Raw genomic sequence first — 24,542 nt, forward strand, 5'->3', positions numbered from 1 at the left:
GTGAAGTCATGTCTTAAAGGAGGAAGAGAGCGTTCAGGCATCAGGGTTTGGTAAGGAATTCCTGAGTTCAGCATCCTGACAGATGTCCTAAAGCACTTTACTGCCAATTATGTACCATTTGATAACTACTTACTCAGCAGCCAATTTATACAACAAACTTCCACAAACAGCCACATGTGCTTTTCCATGAGTGACTTAAGATAAAATATCACTTACACCATCAAGGCTACCTACTCTGTTTCAACACAGGGCTTCAGGTTCTCTGCACTGATACTGTTGAACCTGCGATCCCTGTATCCTCTGCTTTCACTGGTCTAGAAATGTGAATCCTTGACTTTCAAGGTGAAGACTTATCCAGAGGAACAACCATCTGCAGGAATTGTAATGATGTTAGTAAGATCTATGGTAGAGGCGAGGGTGTGATTGAACAAACTAGTCCTGGTAAATGAAGGGATGAAGGAAAGGACTTTCAAACAGTTATTAATTAACTGGGGAGAGAACTCCTTTCCCCAGAAATATACGGACATGACGACCATTTCGCAGAGATCTGAACTATTCTTGGAGGCATTGTTAGATAATGTCCTGTCTCCAACAAATCCAGTGCCATGTTCCTGACATCAGTAGCCCAGCTTATCCATGCCAACAGCATCAGTGGCAATACAGACTTTTTTCCCCTCACCCATTGAAAGAATTTTTATTATTAAGCAAATGGGAAGCTATTCCACTTCCCAAAATCTCTATCAATATTAAACAAGCATTCAAATAAATTTCTTAAAAACGGCCTCCCGCTTTCTCTCCTGGTTACTGACAGCAGTGTCCTAAAGATTAATCTACTGTTCTTGGGTTAGCAATGCCATTATGAGAGGTTTGCTGCACTACCCCCAGCACAGTCATGCTGTCACATCATGAAGTCTACCCCCTTTCTTCTAATCTCCTTAAAGGACAAAACTATCTTCAGAGTTGCACAGTTCCTCCTGATCCGTAGCTGGATCAGAATATTTTAAAATTATCCCAACAGGGTCCACATTCTCCAGTAGTTGAAGTGACATATTTGAATGAACGTTTTCAAGATATTGAGAAGCTAGGTGGGACAGAGAAGTTGAGGTGTAGGATAGGTTATAAAGCTATTCAGGTGTGGGGGGGGTGGGGGAGCTAAAGTGCTTCCTGCAGCAGAGAGCAGAAATGGCCTTTACACGGAAAATCCAGTAATCTGCTCTCTAACCATAGTGTTTCCAAATAGTTCAACATCAGGCTCATGAGGTAACGTTTACTGTGCCCACTTTCCTCTCATCAGGGCCCTGCTTCCTGCAGCCCTTTCCCAGTCATTGCAGCCTGAACTATTCCACTTTCTTCCATTTAATGAGGTCCCTGTTTCACACATACTGCATTCTCAGTTCCCAGTCTTCCTCTTCCCACGGGAGCCCCTGTGCCCACAAACGTTTTCCAATCACTGCAGCCTGAGTTATTCCACTCCCCTTCACTCAGTGAGGCTCCAGTTACTACTCACCCTCCCTTCACACTGCAGTCTTAGCCCATGTAACCCTTTTGCACCCACTGGGCTTCCAGCTCCTGTTCTCCCTTTCCAAAGCTCCATTCCAGTGCTTCCTTTCAAATTACCTGGTTATTTGGAAACTTTATTTTAGTACTGTGTAACATTTAAAAACAACAAATTAGAAGTGCATTGGAATATAAATACATAACTGCAATAGTCTAGGAGTTAGTCCAGCACTAACATAGTTTGGCGCATGTTAGAGTATCAAAGTTTTATGGTCCAAAGGGGTAAAGGAGATAAAGTTATTTGTCACATGGACATTGAAACATACAGTAAAATGCATCATTTGCATCATATAAAATCAGTTAGGATTGAGTTGGGTAGCCCACAAGTGTTGCATACTTCTGGAACCAACATAGCAGGCTCACAACTCACTAACCCTATCTATAGGTCTTTGGAATAGAGGAGGAATTTGGAACACCCAGAGAAAACACATGCGATTAAGGGGGAGAACATACTAACCCCTTACAGACAGCTGCAGGAATCGAACCCTGATCTTACAGCTGGTGCTATAATAGTGTTCCACTACCATGCCATCCCTAAAATCTTACCAACACTCATGGACATAAACAAAACTCTTCAAAAGTTTATTAAATAAACACTGCAACCAATAAAATATGAGCTCTAAAGTAATACAACATAAAAAATTACAATATAAAATACTTGTGTACTGATGTGGCCTCTACACTCTCGCAATCTTACACTGCTTGAACTATGTTGTTACTTCAACTCAGCTGCGTTCCTTTCTAAACACTTTCAATTCAATTCAACTCCAGTGATCATTAGGGGGAAATCACTGTCATCCACAGGTGGCCAATCCTGCCTGTAGATAGTCCCTTGCAAATTATCAACAGGAATTGATGTCAGGTCAAATGCTAACCTAAAATCCCAAGTTATTAGATTTCGCTGGGCAAAAGGATTAAGTGATATGAGGAAAAATAATTTCATAGAGTGAATTTGCAGATCAGTCCAGTAAATGGCCGAATAGATTTGAGAGAATAAGGAGCCCACTGCTATAACGATGTTGCTAAAGCCAGCAAGCTGATGGAAAAATCTTGTAAACCACACCAACCTGCTGCAAAGACCAGAAACGCTGGGCCGATCAAAAAAAAAGTAAACGATAATGAGTATAGGCACACATGTGAAATGTGGTGTGTTGCTCTTAGATTGACCTTTCTGATTGGCTCTTGAGAAGCCATGGTTCTGCTAGAAGAGTGCCTCCAGATGTTTATTACATGGAATGTTTTCATATGCAATTTCCTCAGAGGAAGTAGCAATTTTCTTCTATAGCAGCAGTCATCGTCAGCACAACCTCAAACAAACCGTGAAGAAACAGGAAGAGGGCATTCTGCTGCTTAAATCTCTTCCACAGGTCAATACAGTTACCGTTGATGTGTATCTTCATCAATTCGCCTTGGATCTGTATCCTTAAAAAGCCTGCCCAGCAGATTCTACAGATAATAGATTATGGAAGAGTTCTCCCCAGAACTGACACAAGATGAAGAAGTGTTTTCAAACTTTTCCTCTGAAAAGTCCAGCGATAAAGTTTTCAAAACCTCCATGCCAGCAGAAAAGGTTTCTAACTATTCCATCAATTCCTTTCAACATTCCAAGTGTCTGCAGTAAATTTACAGAATATAGTTTATGTACCTCACTTTATAAACTGATCCTTGGAACTCAGGTTATATTTTGTTGCTATGCACTACATTCCTTTCAAGGAATGAGGTGAGCCTTCAAGGAACAGTATTGAAATCTAAAGACATGATGCAAAAGTATAGCAGGCTTGTCAGTGCTTCTACTGATTTTTTTTTTGTATATAACGAATTTTAGTTTATGTGTAGTTGCCTACATCTAATCACACCCTCACTTGTTTTAGTGTTTCAAATCATGGGCAAACTCAGACTCTCGTCCATTTGTCTAAAATACAGTGTTTGCACTAACCCATTTTGAAATCCATTTGCAGCATCTTTACCTACTCACTTAATTGATTAATATCTCTTGGTAATTGGCCAAATCAATTACTATGTCACCATTCCAGTGGACCACAGGAGCAGGCCAATGATATCTGTGATGACTATGGTCAACACAGGAAAAAAAAACTGGAGTAGCTCAGCAGGTCAGGCAGCATCTATGGAGGGAAACGGGCCGGCGATGTTTCCAGATGAGATGCTTCATCTGGCCTATGAGCCAATTTAAACTGCGCATCCGTTTACATCCTTCCACTCCCTGTCTTGTTCATGTGACATTAAATGCCTCTTAAACATTGCTACCATATCCCCTGCCAACACACTTGAGGCGATCTATCATGCTCTGTGTACATATCATGCTGTGTAAATTTCCTTTCCCCATCCTGGGAAACCTTTTCTATGCCTCTCATAATTTTATATATTTCTATCAGGTCGCAACCCCCTCCCCACACACAGCCTCCAATGCTCCAGAGAAAACCAATCGAAGCTTGTCCAAAGCTTTTTAAAATGAATATTCTCTAATCCAGACAATATATGGTCCTTTATTTGATTGGCTAAGAAATTAATAAACTGTGACCCCTACACAGATGTTGTGAGCCACTATTTGCCACTTCCTGATGAGTAACTTTTACATTCATGGGACTGGGGTTTGTCTGTCAAGGACAACATTTACCACTAAACTAACCACCCTGAAGCTAGAGGAGATGGAGTACCTTCAGGAACCACTGCATTATGCACTAGAAGTGCTACCATAGTTCCTCTTCGGTTGAAGCCGTTCAGGCTTTTGGCCCGACAACAATGAAGGAATGACGATACATTTCCACACGAAGAAAATACTAATCTCTCAAGGGAAATCACAAATAACCGTGTACCGTGTCCTCGCAAAAGTTACTGCTTACAGATTTAAGTGCTGCGAAATTAGACTTGATGAGTAACGGTAGTGAATTCCATAACTGGTACACACCAGCAATAGAGACCGACAGGGAAGCAAACAAGCGTGCTACTTGGAACGGGACGGTGTCACCCTTGGCGAGCTGCACTCCCTCAAGCAGGTGAGAAATACTGTACTACTCTCCTGACGTACTCTGTAAGGTCTTGAGAGTCAGGAATGAGTCACTTACTTCAAGTTGCACAGCCTGTCTAACCCTCAGTTGTCTGCACAGCAGTTAGAGCGCTGGTCCAAGCTGGTTTCTGGTGAGTGGTTACCCCTGAATATTGATGGTGTGACATTTAACAATAGAGAACTACTGAATTCCAAAGGGAGATACTTCAACATATTTGGAGTTACTCTCATTGAATCTTTGTATTGAATACTTGAAGTACTACACTCTGTTTGCTTGTTCCCTAGGTACTTGGTCCAACAATAATGAAGGAACAATGATAGTCGGGTTCTGTGAAACTATTGAATTGAAAGACACCATGTATGTTCAGGATAAACCCCTGACCTTACAGTCTCTGCTGTCATGGTCCTTGCAGCTTATTGTCTATCCTCTCTGATCCTTCTCCGTAAATGTCGTACTATATTTGGCATTAGATTCAGAGGCATAAAACACTACAGCTCAGAGATAGGCCCTTGGGCCCATCTAGTGCAATCTGCTGAGTCCCATTGACCTGCACTCGGACCATATCCCTCCATACTCCTCCCATCTGTGTAGCTATTCAGATTTCTCTTATATGTCAACATCCACCACTTCCATTGGCAGCCCATTCCACACACTCATCACCCTCTGAGTTAATAAATTCACCCTCAGGTTCCCCTTAAACATTTTACCTTTCACCCTTAACCCATGACCTCCTGTTCTAGTTTCACCGTGGAAAAAGCCTACTTGCATTTACTCTATCTATACCCTTTGTAATTTTGTACCTTTCCATGACTTTCCTGCAAGGATATTGGTCTGTCTTCCATGGAAGGTGGGACTAATGTTCCAAACATCTGAAGCCGTCCCTCCTGCACCATCTCCTTAGTTACGTGTTAAACTGTACCATTTTCCTATTTCTAGTTTTACTAGCATGTGGCATGTGTAACAACACTAAGATAAGCCTGGAGGTCCTGTTCTTTAATTTATCACCCAACTCCCTGAACTCACTTTGCAGGGCAATGTCTCTCTCGTACCCACGCCATTGGTACCTACATGGACCATCCTACCCAAGAATGCCGCGGATTTGACCCAAGACGTTTCTGATCCTGGCACTCGGAAGGCAACACAGCATCCGTAAATCTCGTTCTTGTCCATAGAACTTCCTGTGGTTTTCACCAAACCAATGAACACCCTATCACTGAGCTTGCCTTTTCTCTCCCCCTCCCCCCACCACTTCTGAGCCACAGAGACCTGACTGCAGCAGCCTTCCTCTGCTCAGTCACTGGTATTTGAGGTACTGTTTAGAGAAACTGCCACAGGGCTAGTCTTTACTGGCAGCCTATCCCCTTCCCCCATCGTGACAGTCTGTGTGCTGCACCTTGGGGGCAACTACTTCCCATTATTGCCTGTCGGACAACCTTCAGCTTCCCAAGTGATCTGGAGTTCATCCAGCTCCAATTCCCTAACATGGTCTGAAAGAATCTGCAGCTGGATGCACTCCTTGCTGGTGCAGTCATCAAGGACACTAGAAATCTCCCTGCCTTCCCATAAGATGAGCTTTCAACTACCCTGTCTAGCATCACCACTGCCCTACAAGAAAGAAAAATTAAGCTAAAAAAAGTACAGTGTCTGCCTCCACTTATTGAAGCCTCCATGAGCCAAAGTTTTCCCTCCTCTGAAACCAGCCCACTCACACAATGGCCACTCTGCCTCAACACAACTTCTTTTCATTGGCTCTTTCCAAGTGCCTAATCACGCACAATCTAGCACCTCCAAGGGAACTGTGGTACGCAGAATGTACCGACTGCCCCGCTTGCCTCTTAGCAGGGCATAACATTCTGTCATTGCTTTTACTTAGCACAATGTACTTGCATTTTGAAACTTTCTGTTATGGACGGCTTATAAATCTCAGTTTTTCATTGTATGGGCACTGTGCATGTGACAATAATAAACCAATACACATACCCTGGGTACTCCATGCGTCATTCCAGATGTAGACAATGACTATTTTCTAAGAAATCGTGTATGGAACTAAACAATTACTAACCTTGTGAGCTTATCAAGGAAGGAAAGCCACGGCAAAGCAGCTGGAGGTGGTACAGCCCAAGACTTTGCCTGGAAAGCCACCTGCAGCAGCATCCTGGAGCTGAATGATAACAGTCACAACCACCTGCTATAGTGCAAGGCACAGGTCTATTGTGAATATAGTAACCCTAGTAATGGATCCTTCCATAAGTCCACATGAACAATGTGCACTCCCCTTCTATTGTGTCATAGCCTCCGAAAACTGTAATTACGTTCACTGAATATCATCTGTCCTTCGTAAACCAATGTCAACTCTCACTAAGGAGTTCAAATTTCCTGGTCCTCGGACACTATATTACAGGCAGTTCAACTATAACATGTCTCCATAACACACATAGCTTATAATGTAATTGATGCCTTAGGGGGCATTGTTTGCATTACACAGGCTGCAGTGGTTACGACACGATAACCTGTGAAAATCTGTTCAAATCTATGCTTCAAGAGCAACTTAAAAGGCCTGTTCTGCTATAACACAACTTTCAATAACATTAGTTTTTCCAGGGATATAAGTATGTTATAGCAGAGCTAACTGTACTAATTATAGACTCTAGTAATTTCCCTAATATGGAGACAAGCCTACAGTTATATTTATCTCTTAGTGCTAAAGGTCAATTCCTGAATAAAAGGAGACTCAATAGATTTGTGTAAAGCATTTGCAATTAGCCTTGTGCTTTAACATTATTGAATGGAAACCATTAGATTCTGTCAATATAAATTTCTAGCACTTCTCTTTACTTAGTTCCAGTTATTGCTTAATCATTTTCTCTATAACAAACACTGACATGAAATAATTCACAGAACCACAGGGGGCCTTTAAAATCTATCAAATCCAGGCTGTGTTATACAAATGCAAGTCCCACACTTATGTTCTCCATAGTTCTGCATATTTCCCCCTTTCATGTTCTGAACCCCCTTAATATAATCTGCCTCCAACTCTAACTGCCCACCGCAGAAACAAGTTCTCCCCTCATGTCACTTGCAGTTCAGAAAGCATCAGCAAAATAAAAGACACACATATCCCCAGGAGGTGTAAGAAGGCTATTCAGACGCTCTGCAGGTGGGGCTTTAGCTCCCACTGCCCACAAATACTACTTACACTGGCTGGAAATCAGGGGCTCTTTGGTTGCCAAACATTAAGTGCGACCCTGGGCATTCTATGAGGGGCAATCACAATGCACAGGCTGGTCGATCACAATTCAGCCCCAGCATAAAATATGTTTAAGTGTTCTTCAGCCGCTGCATGCTTTGCCACGGAATGAATCAGATATCATCTAGAACCTGAGCAACTGATGCACGTCGTAGATGCTCTTAACTGGCACAGTCCCAACGATCTTTATTCCAAAGTGTTGTGGCCAAAAGCAGCACAGATGCTTATACCTCAACTTTCCCGTTATTCTCATGAGTGTTATCAGAATTTCAAAACTTCCACCTAGTCAACTGAATGTTTAAAAATGGTGCACTAGAATTTCTTTACAATAGCATTAAGGACAGAATTAAACATGGAAAAATGTATTTAATGCATATGGTGAATCCAAATAACACAAATACAGAAACAGCACCAACACTTTTAGAGTTGACAATGGTTGTACCAACTTACAACCTATACTGGCCATCCAGGGACAGAGTTGAACACAGACACAAGTATAACATAACCAACTGCAGTGAAGCCTGAGCCACAATGAACTGGGATGATACCAAAGTCCAAGGAAGGTGTTATGATCCAGGTCTGAGCCATGTCATGGTACTAAAACCAAACGATTCTACTCAGGAAGGCATCTAAGGATACATCAGGGCCAGAGGAAAGAGAAAAAAAGTATTCTTACTTGTATTTGGCAACAGCCAACTAACAGAGGGAGAACAGAGAACAAAAAGAGACTTCGATAGTTCCGAGAATAGTCAGCCATTTAGCTTTAACAATTTCTGTTCATGTCTCTTCTGGTCAAAAGCTGGAACTGGACTGCACTCACTCTGACCTCCTGGAAGTATTCTGTGCATTGTGAAGTCCAATTTCTGGACTTTTTCCCAGCCAGGAATTTCTTCTCCTTCTTTAACCTTGTGTCTGTTGACCTCTTTTGGCTTCCAGTTAGGCAACACCTCCAAATATCAGTTTTCAGCAATTTCCCTCCTCGTCCCTGCCTAATTTTGGGAACCCCCTGTCCCACTTACCTTTCAAGCTCTCTGCATTCCACAAAGTGAACTCTTGTTCGTTCTGACTTGAGCTGTTCCACACATCAGCCTCGAGCTGACATCCCCCATCCAGCAAAGTAAGGCTGAATGTAATTTGGCCTCAGTGCCACATTCCTGCCTGTTCCCCACAGCCCTCTACTCACAAAAATTCAAAAATCTAGCTTGTCCTTAAATACATTCAATGATTTTACCTCTGCAGTATGCTGGGTTAAGAATTCTAATACTCTGCAACAAAACAATACCATGAGTTCAAAAATTGCCACCACATTAAATTGATGCCACTGTCTTCATCTCTCAGATACTGCACGACACAATTCCCAAAGGGACGTTGGATTCCGTGGTGGGAGAGAGTTCAAAATAAGCGAGCGGGGGCAGTCGGGACACCACAGTTCCCAAGGTGGTGTTGGATTTGCATAATTATGACTTGGCAAGGGCCAACGAAGAAAAGTAAGCAGAGCAGCCGTTGTGAGAGTGGCCCACTGCTAGAATAGGGAGCTCATAAAGGCTCCAGCAAGAGGAGGCGAAGGTTCTTCTCAATTTTCTTCCTGTCTTATTGCACAGTCAGAGCAGTGGGGATGCTAGGCCTGAATACTCTTCTCGCGGGATGCGAGAAGGCAGGGAGACCTCCTGTGTCACCTGCAAGTGCATCCAGTTGCATCTACTTTCAGACGGCGTTAAGGAATTGGAGCTGGAATGGGATAAGATCTGGAGACTGCGGGGGTGGGGGGGGGGGTTGATCAACAGAACATAAAGAGAGGTAGTTACACCCAAGGGTGACCATCAGGAGGGGGAAAGGGGGATTGTGCTGAGTACCCTTGTGGCCGCTCCTTCCAACTATAGGTATACTGCTTTGGATACTATTGTGGGTGTTAAACTAGCAGTGGTCAGAGCTCCAGCACTGAGTCAGGCTCTGTGGCCCAGAAGGTGAGGGTGGAGCAGAGGAGTGCAGTAGTGATAGAGGATTCCAGAGTGATACGGGATTCCATTGTTCGAGGGGCAGACTGGAGATTATGTGGACATGAAAGAGACACCCAGATGGTGTGTTGCCTCCCGTGTGCCCTGGTCAAGAATGTCTCAGATCAGATCCACAGCATTCTAAAGGGGGCAGCCATTAGCCAATCTACAAATTGGTACCAAACGACATAGGTAGGAAAAGAGAGGAAGTTCTGAAGACAGAATATAGGGAGTTAGGCAGAAAGCTGAAAAGCAGGACCTGCAGGGTAGTAATCTCTGGATTGCTGCCTATGCCAACTGCCAATGAGGGCAAGAATAGGATATTTTGGCAAATGAATGTGCAAGGAAGAATTGGTACAGGGACAGGGTTTCAGATTTCTGGATCATTGCGATTTCTTCTGGGGAAGGCTGGACCTGCACAAATAAGACAAGATACACCTGAACCCAAGGGTGATCAATGACCTTGTAGTCTGGCTTGCTAGAGCAGCTGGGGAGGGTTTAAACTAATTTGGCAGGGGGTGGGAGCTAAAGTGATCGTGCTGAGGTTGGGGCAGTTGATATACAACTAGATGCAGTGTGCAGTGAGACTGAGGAAGGACACATCCAGACGACAGGGCAAAATTGCAGTCAGTGGGGAATGAGCGGGAGTGCAACATGGAAGGGAAATCGAGAAGGGTGATGAACACAGGACTGAAGGTGTTATATTTGAATGCACGCAGTGTACAGAGTATGGCAGATGACCTTGCAGCACAGTTAGAGATTGACAGGTTTGACATTGTGGGCATCACTGAGTTGTGGCTGAAAGTTCATAGTTGGGAGCTTAAAACCAAGGATACACAGCATATCAAAAGGACGGGCAGGGCAGGTAAGAAGAGGGGGTGGAGTGGCTCCATTGGTAAAAAAATAAAATCAAACCCTTACAACGAGGTGACATAGATTTGGAAAATGTAGACTCCTTGTGGGTCGATTTAAGAAACTGCAAGGATAAAAAGACCCCAATGGGAGTTGTGTATGGCTTCCAAACAATAGCCAGGATGTGGGATACAAATTAAAATGGGACATAGAAAAACAATGTAAAAAGGGCAATGTTATGATTGTCATTGGGCATTTCAATATGCAGGTAGAGTGGGAAATCAGGCTACTCCTGAATCGTAAGAGATGGAATTTGTGAATTACCTACGAGATGGCTTGTTAGAACACTGTTTTCTTAAGGGAAAATCTTGCCTCACAAATCTGTTGGAATTCTTTCAGGAGATAGCATGGAGGATAGGCAAAGGAGAGTCAGCGAATATTGTTTCCTTAAATTTTCAGAAAGGCTTTGACAAAGTGCTGCACATGAGGCTGTGCAACAAGAGCCCAAGATAGCACAGGAAAGATTCCAGCATGGATAGAAGATTGACTGACTTACAGGTGGCAAAGAGTGGGAACAAAGGGGGCCTTTTCTGGTTGGCTGTTGGTGACTGGTGGTACTCCACAGGGCTTGGTGTTGGGACTGCTTCACTTCTATCAATCATTTGGATGATGGAATTGATGGCTTTCTGGTCAAATTTGTGGATGATACGAAGATAGGTGGAAGTGTCAAGGAAGCTGGGAGTATGCAGAAGGACTTAGATTAGGAGAACGGGCAAAGAAGTGGTAAATGGAATATAGTATTGAGAAGTGTATGGCCATGCACTTTAGTAGAAGGATTAAAGGTACAGACTATTTTCTAAACAGGGAGAAATTTTTAAAAAATCCAAGGTGCAAAGTGACTTGGGAGTTCTCATGTAGGACTCCCTAAAGGTTAACTTCCAAGTTGAGTCAGTGGTAAGGAAGACAAATGCAATATTAGTATTCACTTCAAGAGGACTAGAATATAAAAGCAAGGATATAACGCCTAGGCTTCATAAGGCATTGGTCAGACCGCACTTGGAGTATTGTGAACAGCTCTGGACTCCTCATCTAAAAAATGATGTACTGGCATTGAAGAGCATTCAGAGGAGGTTTACAAGAATGATTCCAGGAATGAAACAGCCAATGTATGAAGAGCATTTGACAGCTCTGGGCCTGTACTCACTTTCACTGAAACCTAAAAGGCCTCGATAGAGTGGATGTTGAGAAAGTTTCCTATAGTGGATGTCAAAGACCGGAGAGCACAGCCTCAGAATAGAGAGATGTCAAATTAGATCAAAGATGAAGTGGAATTCCTTTGGCCAGAGGGTAGTGAATCTGTGGAACTCATTGCCACAGACGGTTGTGGAGGCCAAGTCATTGGGTATAGTTAAAGTGGAGGTTGATACATTATTTATTAATCAGGGCATCAAAGGTTAAGGGGAGAAGGCAGGAGAATGTAGCTGAGAGGGATAACATGTCAGCCATGATGGATTGATGGAACAGACTCAATGGGCTGAATGGCCTAATTCTACTCCTATATCTTATAGTCGTATACCAATTCTCTCATCTGATCTGCTTTTTCTGTTCAAGTGACTTCAGTTCCTTGTTCAACCTCATTCTGCCGTGAGCATTAACAAGGCACAAGGAGTTATTAGCCTTAATCCTGAAACTCCATGCTTTTCCTATGGTCAGCTATATGCTGGTTGCTCGAAAAAAAAATGGAGATAAAAACAAACTATACACTTTTTCACTGGATTCAAACAAAGTTCAACAAATTCAGAGTGAAAAAGCAATACCCATCATCAAGGAACCCCACCATCCAGGCCTTGCTCTCTTCTCACTGCTGTCATCAGGGAGGAAGTACAGGAGCTTTAGGTCCCATACCATCAGGTTCAGGAACAGTTATTACTCCTCAACCATTTGGCTCCTGAACCAGCACTCACCTCAACTATGAGCTGATTCTGCAACCTACTGACTCACTTTCAAGGACTCTACACCTCTTGTTCTCAATAGTACCCTAACCCAAAATAAATTTGAGGATAGTGCATGGTACAAGTTGAGTGTACCTTACCTGAAATCCCAAAACCAAAAAACCTCCAAAATCTGAAATTTTTTTAAAGCTCTGACATAACATCACAAATAAAAAAATCCACAAAACCCTGGGAAGGTACCCAGGCGATGCACATAATCAGTATGCTGATTATGAATCAAGATCTATCTCAATGAAGCGAAAACCGAAGGTAATCGTGAATTTTCAGCACACGGAAACAGCAGAGGAACTCATTGGAGTTTGCAAAGATCACTGCTGATGGAAAATCCAACACCAGGTCAAGTCTACAATGCTGTTTTTATACCTTATATCAAACCTACAAAAAAAGTAAAATACAATACATTGTACTGTAGCCTTTTAATCAAAGCACGGCATCGTAGGTGGAGGCTGAAAATCTGACATTGTTTGTTGCTGTTGAACACCTGATTGAGGTATTCTCCCAATGCTGCTGTGCTGCTTTTGTTACCCTGCACACATTATATTTTCATTATATTGATGGTATGTAATAATATTTTACTATTAAGTACATGTGTGTGATGAACAGGTGTAAGACAAAGATTGCTTACCAGTAGCACATAAATTCAGTCAGAATTGATGCCGATCACAAGCTATCTAATTATATATTCCAAAATTTCAAAAAAAAATCTGAAATCCAAAACACATCCAGCCTCAAGCTTTGCAGAAAAGGGATACTCAAGCTGTACTGTATACTACAGTGGCATGCAAAAGGTTGGGCACTCCTGGTCAAAAATTCTGTTACTGTGAATAGTTAAGGGAGTAGAAGATGAACTGATCTACAAAAGTCATAAAGTTAAAGATGAAACATTCTTTTCTACATTTTAAGCAAGATTAGTGTATTATTTTTGTTTTGTACAATTTTAGAGTTAAGAAAAGGAAGGGGGCACCATGCAAAAGTTTGGGCACTCCAGGAGATTTGAGCTCTCAGATAGCTTTTACCGAAGCTTGTTAGGGCTATGGCTTGTTCACAGTCACCGTTAGGAAAGACCAGGTGATGCAAATTTCAAAGCTTTATAAATACTCTGACTCCTCAAACCTTGTCCTAACAATCAGCAGCCATGGGCTCCTCTAAGCAGCTGCCTGGCACTCTGAAAATTAAGATAATTGATGCCCACAAAGCAGGAGAAGGCTATAGAAGATAGCAAAGCGTTTTCCGGTAGCCATTTCCTCAGTTCGTAATGTAATTAAGAACTGGCAGTTAAGTTGAGGTCTGGAAGGTCAAGTTGAGGTCTGGAAGACCAAGAAAACTTTCCAAGAGAACTGCTTGTAGGATTGCTAGAAAGGCAAATTCATGGAAGAGTCATCAGAAGAAAACCTTTCCTGCGTCTTCACCACAAAATTCAGCGTCAGAAGTTTGCAAAGGAACATCTAAACAAGCCTAATGCAATCTGGACACAAGTCCTGTGGACTGATGAAATTAAAATAGAACTTTTTGGCCGCAATGAGCAAAGGTATGTTTGGAGAAAAAAAGGTGCATAATTTCATGAAAAGAACACCTCTCCAACTGTTAAGCATGGGGGGGGGGGGGGGGTGGACCTATCATGCTTTGGGCTTGTGTTGCAGAAAGTGGCATGGGGAACATTTCATTGGGAGAGGGAAGAATGAATTCAATTAAATACCAGCAAATTCTGGAAGCAAGCATCATATCGTCTGTAAAAAAGCTGACAATGAAAAGAGGATGGTTTCTACAACAGGATAATGTTCCTAAACACATCTCAAGAGGCGCCAAGCTGAAGGTTTTTCCATGGCGCTCACAGTCCCCCGACCTAAATATCATTGAAAATCTGTGGATACACCACAAAAGAGCAGTGCATGCAAGATGGCCCAAGAATCTCACAGAACTAGAAGCCTTTTGCCAGGAAGAACGGGTGAAGATCCCCCAAACAAGAATTGAAAGACCCTTAGCTGGCTGCAGAAAGCATTTACAAGCTGTGATACTTGCTAAAGGGGGTGTTACTAAGTACTGACCATGCAGGGTGCCGAAAATTTTGCTTCGGGCCCTTTTCCTTTTTTGTTATTTTGAAACTGCGAAAGATGAAAATAAAAAAGTAATCTTGCTTAAAATATTAAAGAAATATGTCATCTTTAACTTCATGCCTTTTGTAAATCAGGTCGTCATTTACTCGCTTAGCTATTCACAGTAACAGAAATTTTGACCAGGAGTGCCCAAACTTTTGCATACCGCTGTATGTCGTTCCAGTAACCAAATAACACTTAATACTACTGAGCTAATATGAACTACTTTTACTTCTGTTTCCCAATCACCTCTCTACTTAACCAATACACAATACTATGTAAAAGTCTCTGGCACCCTCGACATACATGTGCTCAAGACTTCTGCAGAGTATTGTAATAAATTTACTTTTACTTCATTAAAATCAAGTAAACTTACACACTTTACATAGGCATTTCTGTACTTAAAACTACATTAAGCATAGTTTTTGTAAGTATATTTATGTTCAGTATGTCTGTTCTGATTGGCCACTTCAGTTAAACTGCTCATCATAATTATTCATGGAACTATTATATATTTAATTTAGATATTATTTCATTTGGAATAAGAGTTATGAACCACAGTTGCATAGAAATAAATGAAAATCACCTGATTGACAGCAAAATAGCTTGAGCAATGACAGGTATAGCAGCTATTAAGAAATAAGTCACAGTGAAATGACTGATTCGAAATGTTATTTCCAGCAACATATCGCCGTGCTGTCAATTGTTTATCACTGGTGAGTGTAACATTCAGGAACATGTTGATCATAAGAACATAAGAAATAGGGGCAGGATTAGGCTATTTGCCCATCGAGCCTGTGCCACCAATCAATAAGATCATGGCTGATCTGGCCATGGACTCACCTCCACCTACCTGCCTTTTCCCCATAACCCTTAATTGCCCTACTATGCAAAAATCTATCCAACCTCGTCTTAAATACATTTACTGAGGTAGCCTCCACTGCTTCATTGGGCAGAAAATTCCACAGATTCACCACTCTAGGAAAAGTTCCTCCTCATCTCTGTCATAAATCTACTCCCCTGAGTTGTGAGGCTACATCCCCGATCACAGACTCTTGTCTCTATTACATACTTTGTTTGCTAAAATCAGGTTAAAACAGCTGGACAGTATCTAAATGAGGTTCTTGGATCTGCTCAGCTAAAAACTAGTATTTGTGGAAAATGAACAGCGACTAGAACAGTGGGTTTGTAAATGGCCTAACGGTCGGAAGCAGAGAGCGATGGCCATCGGTTGTCTCTCAGACTGGAAGCCTGTAACGAGTGCTGTGGCTGGGGCCTTTGTTATTTAAATTATTTCGATGTATTTGTACAAGGCATTGTAGTTTGTCAGTGGATAACACTAAATTAGGTGGTACTGTCGACACTGAAGAAGATAGCTAGAGAGATAGATACTTTATTGATTCCAAAGGAAATTACAGTGTCACAGTAGCATTACAAGGGCACAGATATACAAATATTAGAAGAGAAGTAAGAAAGAATAAAAAGTAAGTTACTTCAAGCAGTCTAACAGGAGGAGGTCATCACTTCCCCGGCTATAGGTTGACTCATTATAGAGCCTATTAGCCAAGTGTAAGAATGACCTCATATGCGCTCTTTGGAGCAGAACAGTTGTCTTGGTCTATTACTAAAAGTACTCCTCTGTTCAGCCAAGATGGCAGGCAGAGGGTGAGAAACATTGTCCAGAATTGCCAGGATTTTCCAGAGGATTCATTGTTCTACCACAGCCCCCAGTGTGTCCAGTTTGACTCCTTTAACAGAGCCAGCCTTTCTAATCAGTTTATTGAGCCTGCTGGCATCACCCATGTTGATGCCATTGCCCCAGCACACCACTGTATAGAAGATTGTACTGGTGACAACAGACTGGTAGGACATGTGAAGGAGAGGCCTGCAGACTCCAAAGGACCTCAGTCTCCTCAGGGAGTAGAGGAGACTCTGGCCCTGCTTGTACACAGCCTCTGTGTCGGTGCTCTACTCAAGTCTGTTATCCAGGCGCACACCCAGGTACTTGTAGGTCTTCACCACATCCACATCCTCACCATCAATAGTAACAGGGAACAACGCAGGCTTAGTCTTCCTGAGGTCCATCACTATCTCTTTTTCTATTGATGTTGTGCTGTAGATGATTCAGCTTGTACCATTTCACTAAGTTCTCCACCAGGGTCCTACATTCATCCTTCCTTTATACACCTAAACATTCCTGAGTCATTGGAGAATTTCTGATAAGGTAATCAAAATTAAAATGGGATTTTGATCAGTTAGGTAAGTGAGCCAAACATTGTAGCACACTGGGAAGTCAACCAAGGATTGGATTTTCAGTGAATTGTTGGGCATGGGAGTTATCCTCACCCAGACAACTAGATCCAAAAAGGAACTGTGAATTAAATTATTGAAACACAGAAAAACTACAGCGTAATACAGGCCCTTTGGCCCACATTTACTTGCTTTAGAAATTACCTAATAGCCCTCCACTTTTCTAAGCTCCATGTACCTTTCCAAGAATCTCTTAAAAGACCCTATTGTATCCATCTTCACCACCGTCACCAGCAGCCCATTCCACGCACTCACCACCCTTTGAGTAAAAAACCTACCCCCAACATCTCCTCTGTACCTACTTCCAAGCACCATAAAACCATGCCCTCTTGTGTTAGTCATATATTATAAATCGAGTTTGCTCACTCAGTGGAACATTACACATGAAGACTATGAGATTACTTTCTAATGGGGAACTTTCGGCCTTGATGAGCAGAAGACAAGGTGTTTGCAGGATTGTGAGCAAATGAGCTCAAAAACTTCTGCTGATTCAAGGCTGCTCAGAACACAATGTAGCTAACACAGCCTATGCCTTCCTGTTGCCAGGTCCCCAATACTACTTACCTGCAAACACTAGGAAATCTGCAGATGCTGGAAATTCCAACAACAACACACACAAAATGCTGGTGGAACACAGCAGGCCAGGCAGCATCTATAGGGAGAAGCGCTGTCGACGTTTCAGGCCGAGACGTCAACAGCGCTTCTGCTTACCTGCACTTTCTTTGACAGACTTGCTGTCGCCACACGAGGGATTTGTTTCCTCCCCTATATAATGTTTGAAGCAACCAAAATTAAATGGAGTGCTTTACTATTTATGGTACCTTTCATTGTGATGAAGCAAATTACTTTACTCTCGGTTCATTGATCTCCCACTGACACTTGATTAAGCGATTTTAAATTCTCATCCTTACTTTGATTTCCTCTGTGGCCTCCCCTCCTGTCTGCCCCAGTAACCTCCTCTGACCCACAATCTTTCAAGACTTCTGGCCTCTTGACATCCTCAAATTCACCCGTTCCACCTCTGGCAGTAATGTGCTGAGCTGCCAATCTCTGCAGCTCCCTAGACAAACCTCTTCCATCTTATTTTCCTACCTTAAAACATTATGAACTACCTAGCTCTACTATCGAGCTTTTGGTTATTGATATCTCCTTTTGTCTTATGTGCCAAATTTAGCTTCCTCAAGCTCCAAGCAACTGTACCAAGGGACAATTTATTTTACCAATATATTCATGGCATTACAATATTGTTCTTCTGCACCTTTCCCTTTTGCCTTATAATCACCCCTTCGATTACAAGGGCAGTACAAGGTGGAAGAGATCAGTTTATTCCAACTAATTGTTTTTTCTTCTCTCCCCTCCCATCAGGCAGAAAATACAAAAGCTCAAGTTCAGCTACTTGCAAGTTCAAGGACAGCTTTTATACCACCGTTATCAGACTCCTGAACAGACCTTTCAGGCTACCTTGCCAGCGCACATGCACTTTGTTTATCTGTATGTTCTCTGTATTTATAAAACTACCTCTGAATTCTGATTTTCCTTTTTTTTTAAAACCTCGTCGATGTACTTGTGTATGGAATGATCTGTCTGGATGGTATTTAAACCAATCATGGAACATTTGACAATAACAAACCAATTCCTCCTCAGTAGGTTGACGTACTTTGGAAGCTGTGGTTTCAAGGCTGATCCTTTCTCATCCACATCCACAGATGTTCTGCCGTCTTTCAGGCAGTCCCTTAGCATCAAGGATGGTTTGCTCCAACTACACCCGTCCCTTCACCAGCCCCCCCCCCCCACCACCACCATTTAGGGCCCCGAAAAGTCCTTCCCGGTGAGGTAACACTTCACCTGGAATTCAGTGCTCTTGATGCGGCCTCCTCTACATCGGTGAGACCCAACATAGACTCTGGGACTGCTCTGTTGAGCACCATCACTCTGTCCACCACAAAAGTCAGAATTTCTGGTGACCACTCATCTTAATTCTACTTCCCACTCCCATTCCAACATGCTGGCTCATGGCCTCCTCTACTGCCATGATGAGGCCACTCTCAGGGTGAAGCAGCACCACCTCTGCTGGCTGTCTGGGTAGCCTCCAATCTGATTTCTCTAACTTCCAGTCGTTTCTCCCCCTCCACGTTTGCTCTCTTCCATTTTGACTCCCCTCTTACACCTTTCCTTCTCCTCAACTGCCTCCGGTGCTCCTCCTTCTCCTTCCCTCTCTGCCATGGTCCACTCTCCATCTGATTCCTTCTTCTTCAACCCTTTACCTTTTCTACCCATCACCTCCCAGATTCCCAGTTCATCCACCCTCCTCACCTGGCTTCACCTATCATCTGCCTAATTGTATTCCTTCCCCTTCCCTTTCCAGTCCTGATGAGGGGTCTCAGCCCAAAACATCAACAGTTTATTCCCCTCCATTGATACTGCCTGATCTGTTGAGTTCCTCCAGCATTTTGTGCATTGCTCTGGATTTCTGGCATCTGCAGAATCTCTTCTGCTCAAAACTTAAGGATGATTTACCATTTATTATTCACATCCACAGATATTCTATCCTCTCTCTGCCAGTGTGTTGGCATCAAGGATGGTTTGCTGCCACTATGGTTCTGTATCTGTAGGAGCCTACTAGTGCAATGATATGGGACCTGCAGACTCTTCAACTGGGGCAGATGTTTGATTAAGGAAATTGTGGATAATTTAGAAGGTGGCATGTTCTTTGCACTGTTTATGCTGAGGTCCCGTGAGGTCTGATGAAGCACATTGGGGATCAAAGTGCTTTTCCCAAAGTTCAGATTCATACATCACAGAAACAGGTCATATGGCCCAGCATTTCCATGGCAACCATCAAGTTTTGCCTTTAAACCTGGTCTGGTGTGCGTGAGCCCCTGCCACAATGCTAGCACAATTTGTTCAGCCAGACAGATTGCTGTTTAGACATCGCCATTTTGTTCACAACTACAAATCAATTGTGCCTCTGGCTGCCGTTTCCATTGACACAGCAATTTCAACCGTTCTTTTAAAATGCGGGTTGTACTTCAGTTAGAAGCAATTTTTAAAAATACTTTTTTGTAAGATTCCACAAACTAAATGATCTCAGTGCATCATTAATCCCACCACTGAACTGACAATGCTCAACAATTTCTTCAATTCAGCCACTGAAATGAACTCCACTTTCTTTTGATTCCACTTATGAAACCTAAAGCGTTCTGTAATTAACATTTGTTTCAGTTCAAATTTTTCCTGCACTACTTTCATGATATCAGAGCTCATTTTGGCTGGAGCAGTTAAGCTTCTTAGCAAAATATATGCTTTTCCACCCAATGCATTCAGTAATACAGGCACTTGTTTTTCATTGGCTGTTTCATTTGCTTCAAAATACTACTCAATTCATTCAGTATACATCATTCAGCTATCTGTTTTGCAAACAAATGCATCTATCTTTCCAATGTAGCCATAGTTGTAATTTTTTTTATTATTACCACCTGGTTCCCACTGTTCAGGAACCCGTGATTGCACTTTGTCATCCACTAAAAGAGTTATGTAATTTGATCCACTCCCTTTAGCTTTGAAAACTTTTCTTTGTCAGTATATCAAACTCTATTTTGAGATTTACAGCTGAACTTCCTTCACAATTGCCAACACTGCATTCCAGTTCACTACAACTTACAAGGCTGAGTATTATTTTAAATATCCCCTCTGTTTTAACCAAATTACTTTAAATACATTCTGTAAATACTCCAAATTACTTTAAATACTCCAGCTTTCTGTGAGTGGAATCAAATTCTCCTCATCAAAAGAGACTGCAGGTGCTGGAATCTGGAGCAACATACAATCTGCTGGAAGAACTCAGTGGATTGAGCAGAATTAGCAAAAGGAAAGAAAATACCATTTTGATAGATGCAGGGCTGTAACCTGAAACAATGACAATTATTTTTCCTCCCACCAATACTGCTCAATCTGCTGAATTCTTTCTTGCAGATTGCATGTTGCACCAGGTTCTAGCATCTGGGGTTTTTTCTGTCTCTACACTACTATTCCACTGTGAAGTCTCTACAACACATGCTGACAATTCCCTCCCCTCATTCTGATGCAGGATTTTAACCTGAAACAGCAAAAATTTTTCTCCTTGACAATAACTTATCTTCCATGGACACCAAAACTAAGACTACATAAGGTTACTAGTTGTACAAGGATGCAAGATCAATAAAAAGCAGATTGTGTTCAACTGCATGGTTAACAATCAACACCAATTTCAATTTTGTTTTCTCATCCTTTTCTGAGCTGTACCATTCTTTAATGCCTTCTATCCAGATTTCAGCTTTTTATCCTTCCAAACAATCTCATCTGACACTTCTGAAATTGTATGAAATTTTGCAAGTTTTCCCATTTCCCCACATCTAAAAGAGCAGGCAGCTTAATAAACTTCAATCAGAGTTGTCCTAGTCGACAATATTACCTAGAATGACCCTCCCAATTGTCCTTACTTCTCATTGGAAACATGGTCAGTGACACTTAGGCAACATAGCTGATAATCTTGCAAGGAACCATGTTACTCCACTACAAAAACAGCAGCAATCGTATTGAAGGCCATATAACATTTCAAAATTTCTCGATTAATTCTCCTGCTCTTGAAGCAAGTGAACCTGCAATTCCCTTACCAGGTTCTGTACAGTTCTTGTACGGAGGGGACACTGCCTTAGCATCTGTGCTGTTCTCATCGATATGCTCCATCAGCCTCCGGCCAAGCCACTCGTCATGCACCTCCAAAGTGTAACTTGTCACAAAGCAGCCTAGGAAGAACAAAATAAAAGTTAAACTGGAAAATGCCAGTAAGCATCTGATTTTTTTTTTTAAAAAAGGAATATAATAAGACTCAAATTTCTGGTGGCAATCAGAGAAATTCTTGCATTGCTGCTTTCCCCGGATGGAAGAGGCAAGCCTTAGCAACCAGCAACAATGCAAGAAGTCCAAAGGGACAAACTCCAGACTCCTCTTTTTATAGCTGGATTTCTCGCCAAGCCACAGGCACTTGAATAGATGGGTCACTCTTCCGTCCCATCTACCTCACCCTTCTAAAGATCTCCAAGTATCCCATGCTCTCAAACTCAGACTGCTTTAGCACTAGTATCCTACACATTACTTCATTTCCTTTCTTCCAAAATATCCTTTCATTTGTTTCTTTCACATTTGCCCAGCTCCTCTCTAAATGGATCCCTGCTATTCAGTTCAACTAGTCCTAGTCCTAGTCCTGAAGGGTCTCGGCCCGAAATGTCAGCTGTACTTCTTCCTATAGATGCTGCCTGGCCTGCTGTGTTCCACCAGCATTTTGTGTGTGTTGCTTGAATTTCCAGCATCTGCAGATTTCCTCGTGTTGCAGTTCAACTATTTCATGTGATACAGAGTTCTACCCTTTCAACTTACTCCAGAATCAGAATGCTTTCTCATGAATTGCCTTTCTGTATTTAACAATGGTATTTGTGCTTAATGCCATTACCTTTACACACCTGAGACCATAGATACAGTGGATTCCTGTTCACTGGGACACAGTGGAACCAGTACATTTTGGCCCAATTAAGTGACTGCCCCAATTAGCCAAAGTTTAACGGAAATTATTAAAAAGGTACAAAAAAAGACAAACTATAATTTAACAGAGTAAGAAATTATGTATTTAAATGAATACAGATCAAATTAGAACACCATTAATACTACAAAACTGTATTTGTGCCTAAAAGTTATCAGAGAGATTTGTCCAGAGTACATTGCTGTGTTCTTTTGATTGACTAAATGAACAAAATCTGCACCAACATCTAGTGCAGATAATGGACTGCCTTCATACAATGCTTTTGATGATTGCATCCTCCAAATCTTTTATTTTCATTCTAACATTCAAGATGATTGATCACAAAGGCACACGCAACTGATGCTATTTAAAAACGGTTCACTCTCAGCACCGTGTAGTGTCTAACGGCCACCCAACTGTAGGAGACCGGTACAGTTTCTAACTAGCATCAATCGCAAGTCCCAATTAGGTGGCATGGTGTCCCGAATGAACAATGGGAATCCCAGCTATTTTCTTGATTATTTTTTGTTCATTAAGAATTGTCCCAAATAAGCGGATGCCCCAATTAACCAAAGACCCAACTAACCAGAATCCACTGCATTTTTTTTGTTAACGAATCCTGTTCAAAGGACCATTTAATCACACTTTATATGAGCAAGTGTCTCCTGGCACCAAGCTTGCCTTTCACCATGTTGGTGTTGTGTAATAATTTACATAAACTTTCTCCAAGGCTGCTTTCGAGTTCACTCTTTTCAATGTCCTCTGGACATCCAATTATTAGAGGAGAGAGAAGCCACCAGTGACCTCAGAACGTTCAGAATTCTTTAGAAACAAAAGAAGTACTTATCAAAATCTGCTCAGTGTTCTAATATGGGAAAGGCACCAGCAATGCTTTGTACAGCAAAGTCTAGTAGTCTGTACAGGAGCGTGACAATACCAGATTATCACTTTCAGTGAAATTGATTGAGAGATAAACATTATCACACACACACAGGAACTTTTACCTAAGGGAGACAAGGCCTTGGCTTAACAACCTATCCAAAAGACCCTGCCTGCACGGAATCAGCATTGCAATGTAACATTAGCTTCATGTAGATATACCTCCGGGGCATGATTTCAACCCAGAACTTTCTAACATAGTGCTGAAAGAACTAGTTCCCTTTCCACATCAGCACATTTCCCTCATATCCTCTGTGCTTACATGAAATTCATTCAAAGCTTTCAGAAAGTCCACATAACACCACATCCACAAGTTCTCACTCATCCATTTCATGTGTTTCATCCTTTAAAAGATTCCAAAGGACTTGTTTGGCGTGACTTCCATTTCATAAATCCAGGTCCACTTCATTGGATCCTGTCATTCTTCACACAAATCCTGTTATATTTTTCAAAATATGGATTTCAACAGTTTCCCCACATTTAATGTCAGGCTTTCACTGACCTTTTTAAAATATTGGGGATTTATTAATCCCTTAAGTTTCCCAATACAATTTCTGTACTATTACTGATTTCATTTACTGTAGTTCCTCCCTCTCACTAAAGCCTATTCTCACAGCAGTTCAGGAGGCTATCTGTATCTTTCTCTGTGAGTGCAGAACCACGGTAGGAACCGGTGAAGAGAAGAGACTGCAGATACTGGAATCTGAAGCAGTAAATGACCTGCTGCAGCAACTCAGCTGGTCAGCTTTACACACTATGATTTTCTCTGTGTCTGACTGTAAGGGCTCTACGTTTGTCTTTGTAATGTTGCCCTAAGTTCAGGGTCAAGCAGATGTGGATTCAAATCCAAGAGGAAAAAGTTTCCTCCAGCAGAATACAGCAACTGGTGAGGGATGTACAATCCAACAGAACAAAGAAGTTTATTGAATAAGATGGACTGAAGGCAGCAATCATATGT

The 24,542-nt window shown here is 42.0% G+C and overlaps 1 protein-coding gene across 1 annotated transcript in view; it reads right to left on the reverse strand.

Moving 5' to 3' along the window:
• The window catches only part of slc24a3 (solute carrier family 24 member 3), a 324,655-nt gene that overhangs the window by 272,037 nt on the left and 28,076 nt on the right, over positions 1-24,542 (reverse strand). The window contains exon 2 of the mRNA XM_059986300.1: positions 21,744-21,875. Coding sequence (XP_059842283.1) covers positions 21,744-21,875 — 132 coding nt within the window. The remainder of the gene's footprint in view (positions 1-21,743; positions 21,876-24,542) is intronic.

The sequence above is a fragment of the Hypanus sabinus genome, chromosome 12 (assembly GCF_030144855.1).
Source record: "Hypanus sabinus isolate sHypSab1 chromosome 12, sHypSab1.hap1, whole genome shotgun sequence".
In the NCBI taxonomy this organism is placed as follows: Eukaryota; Metazoa; Chordata; class Chondrichthyes; order Myliobatiformes; family Dasyatidae; genus Hypanus; species Hypanus sabinus.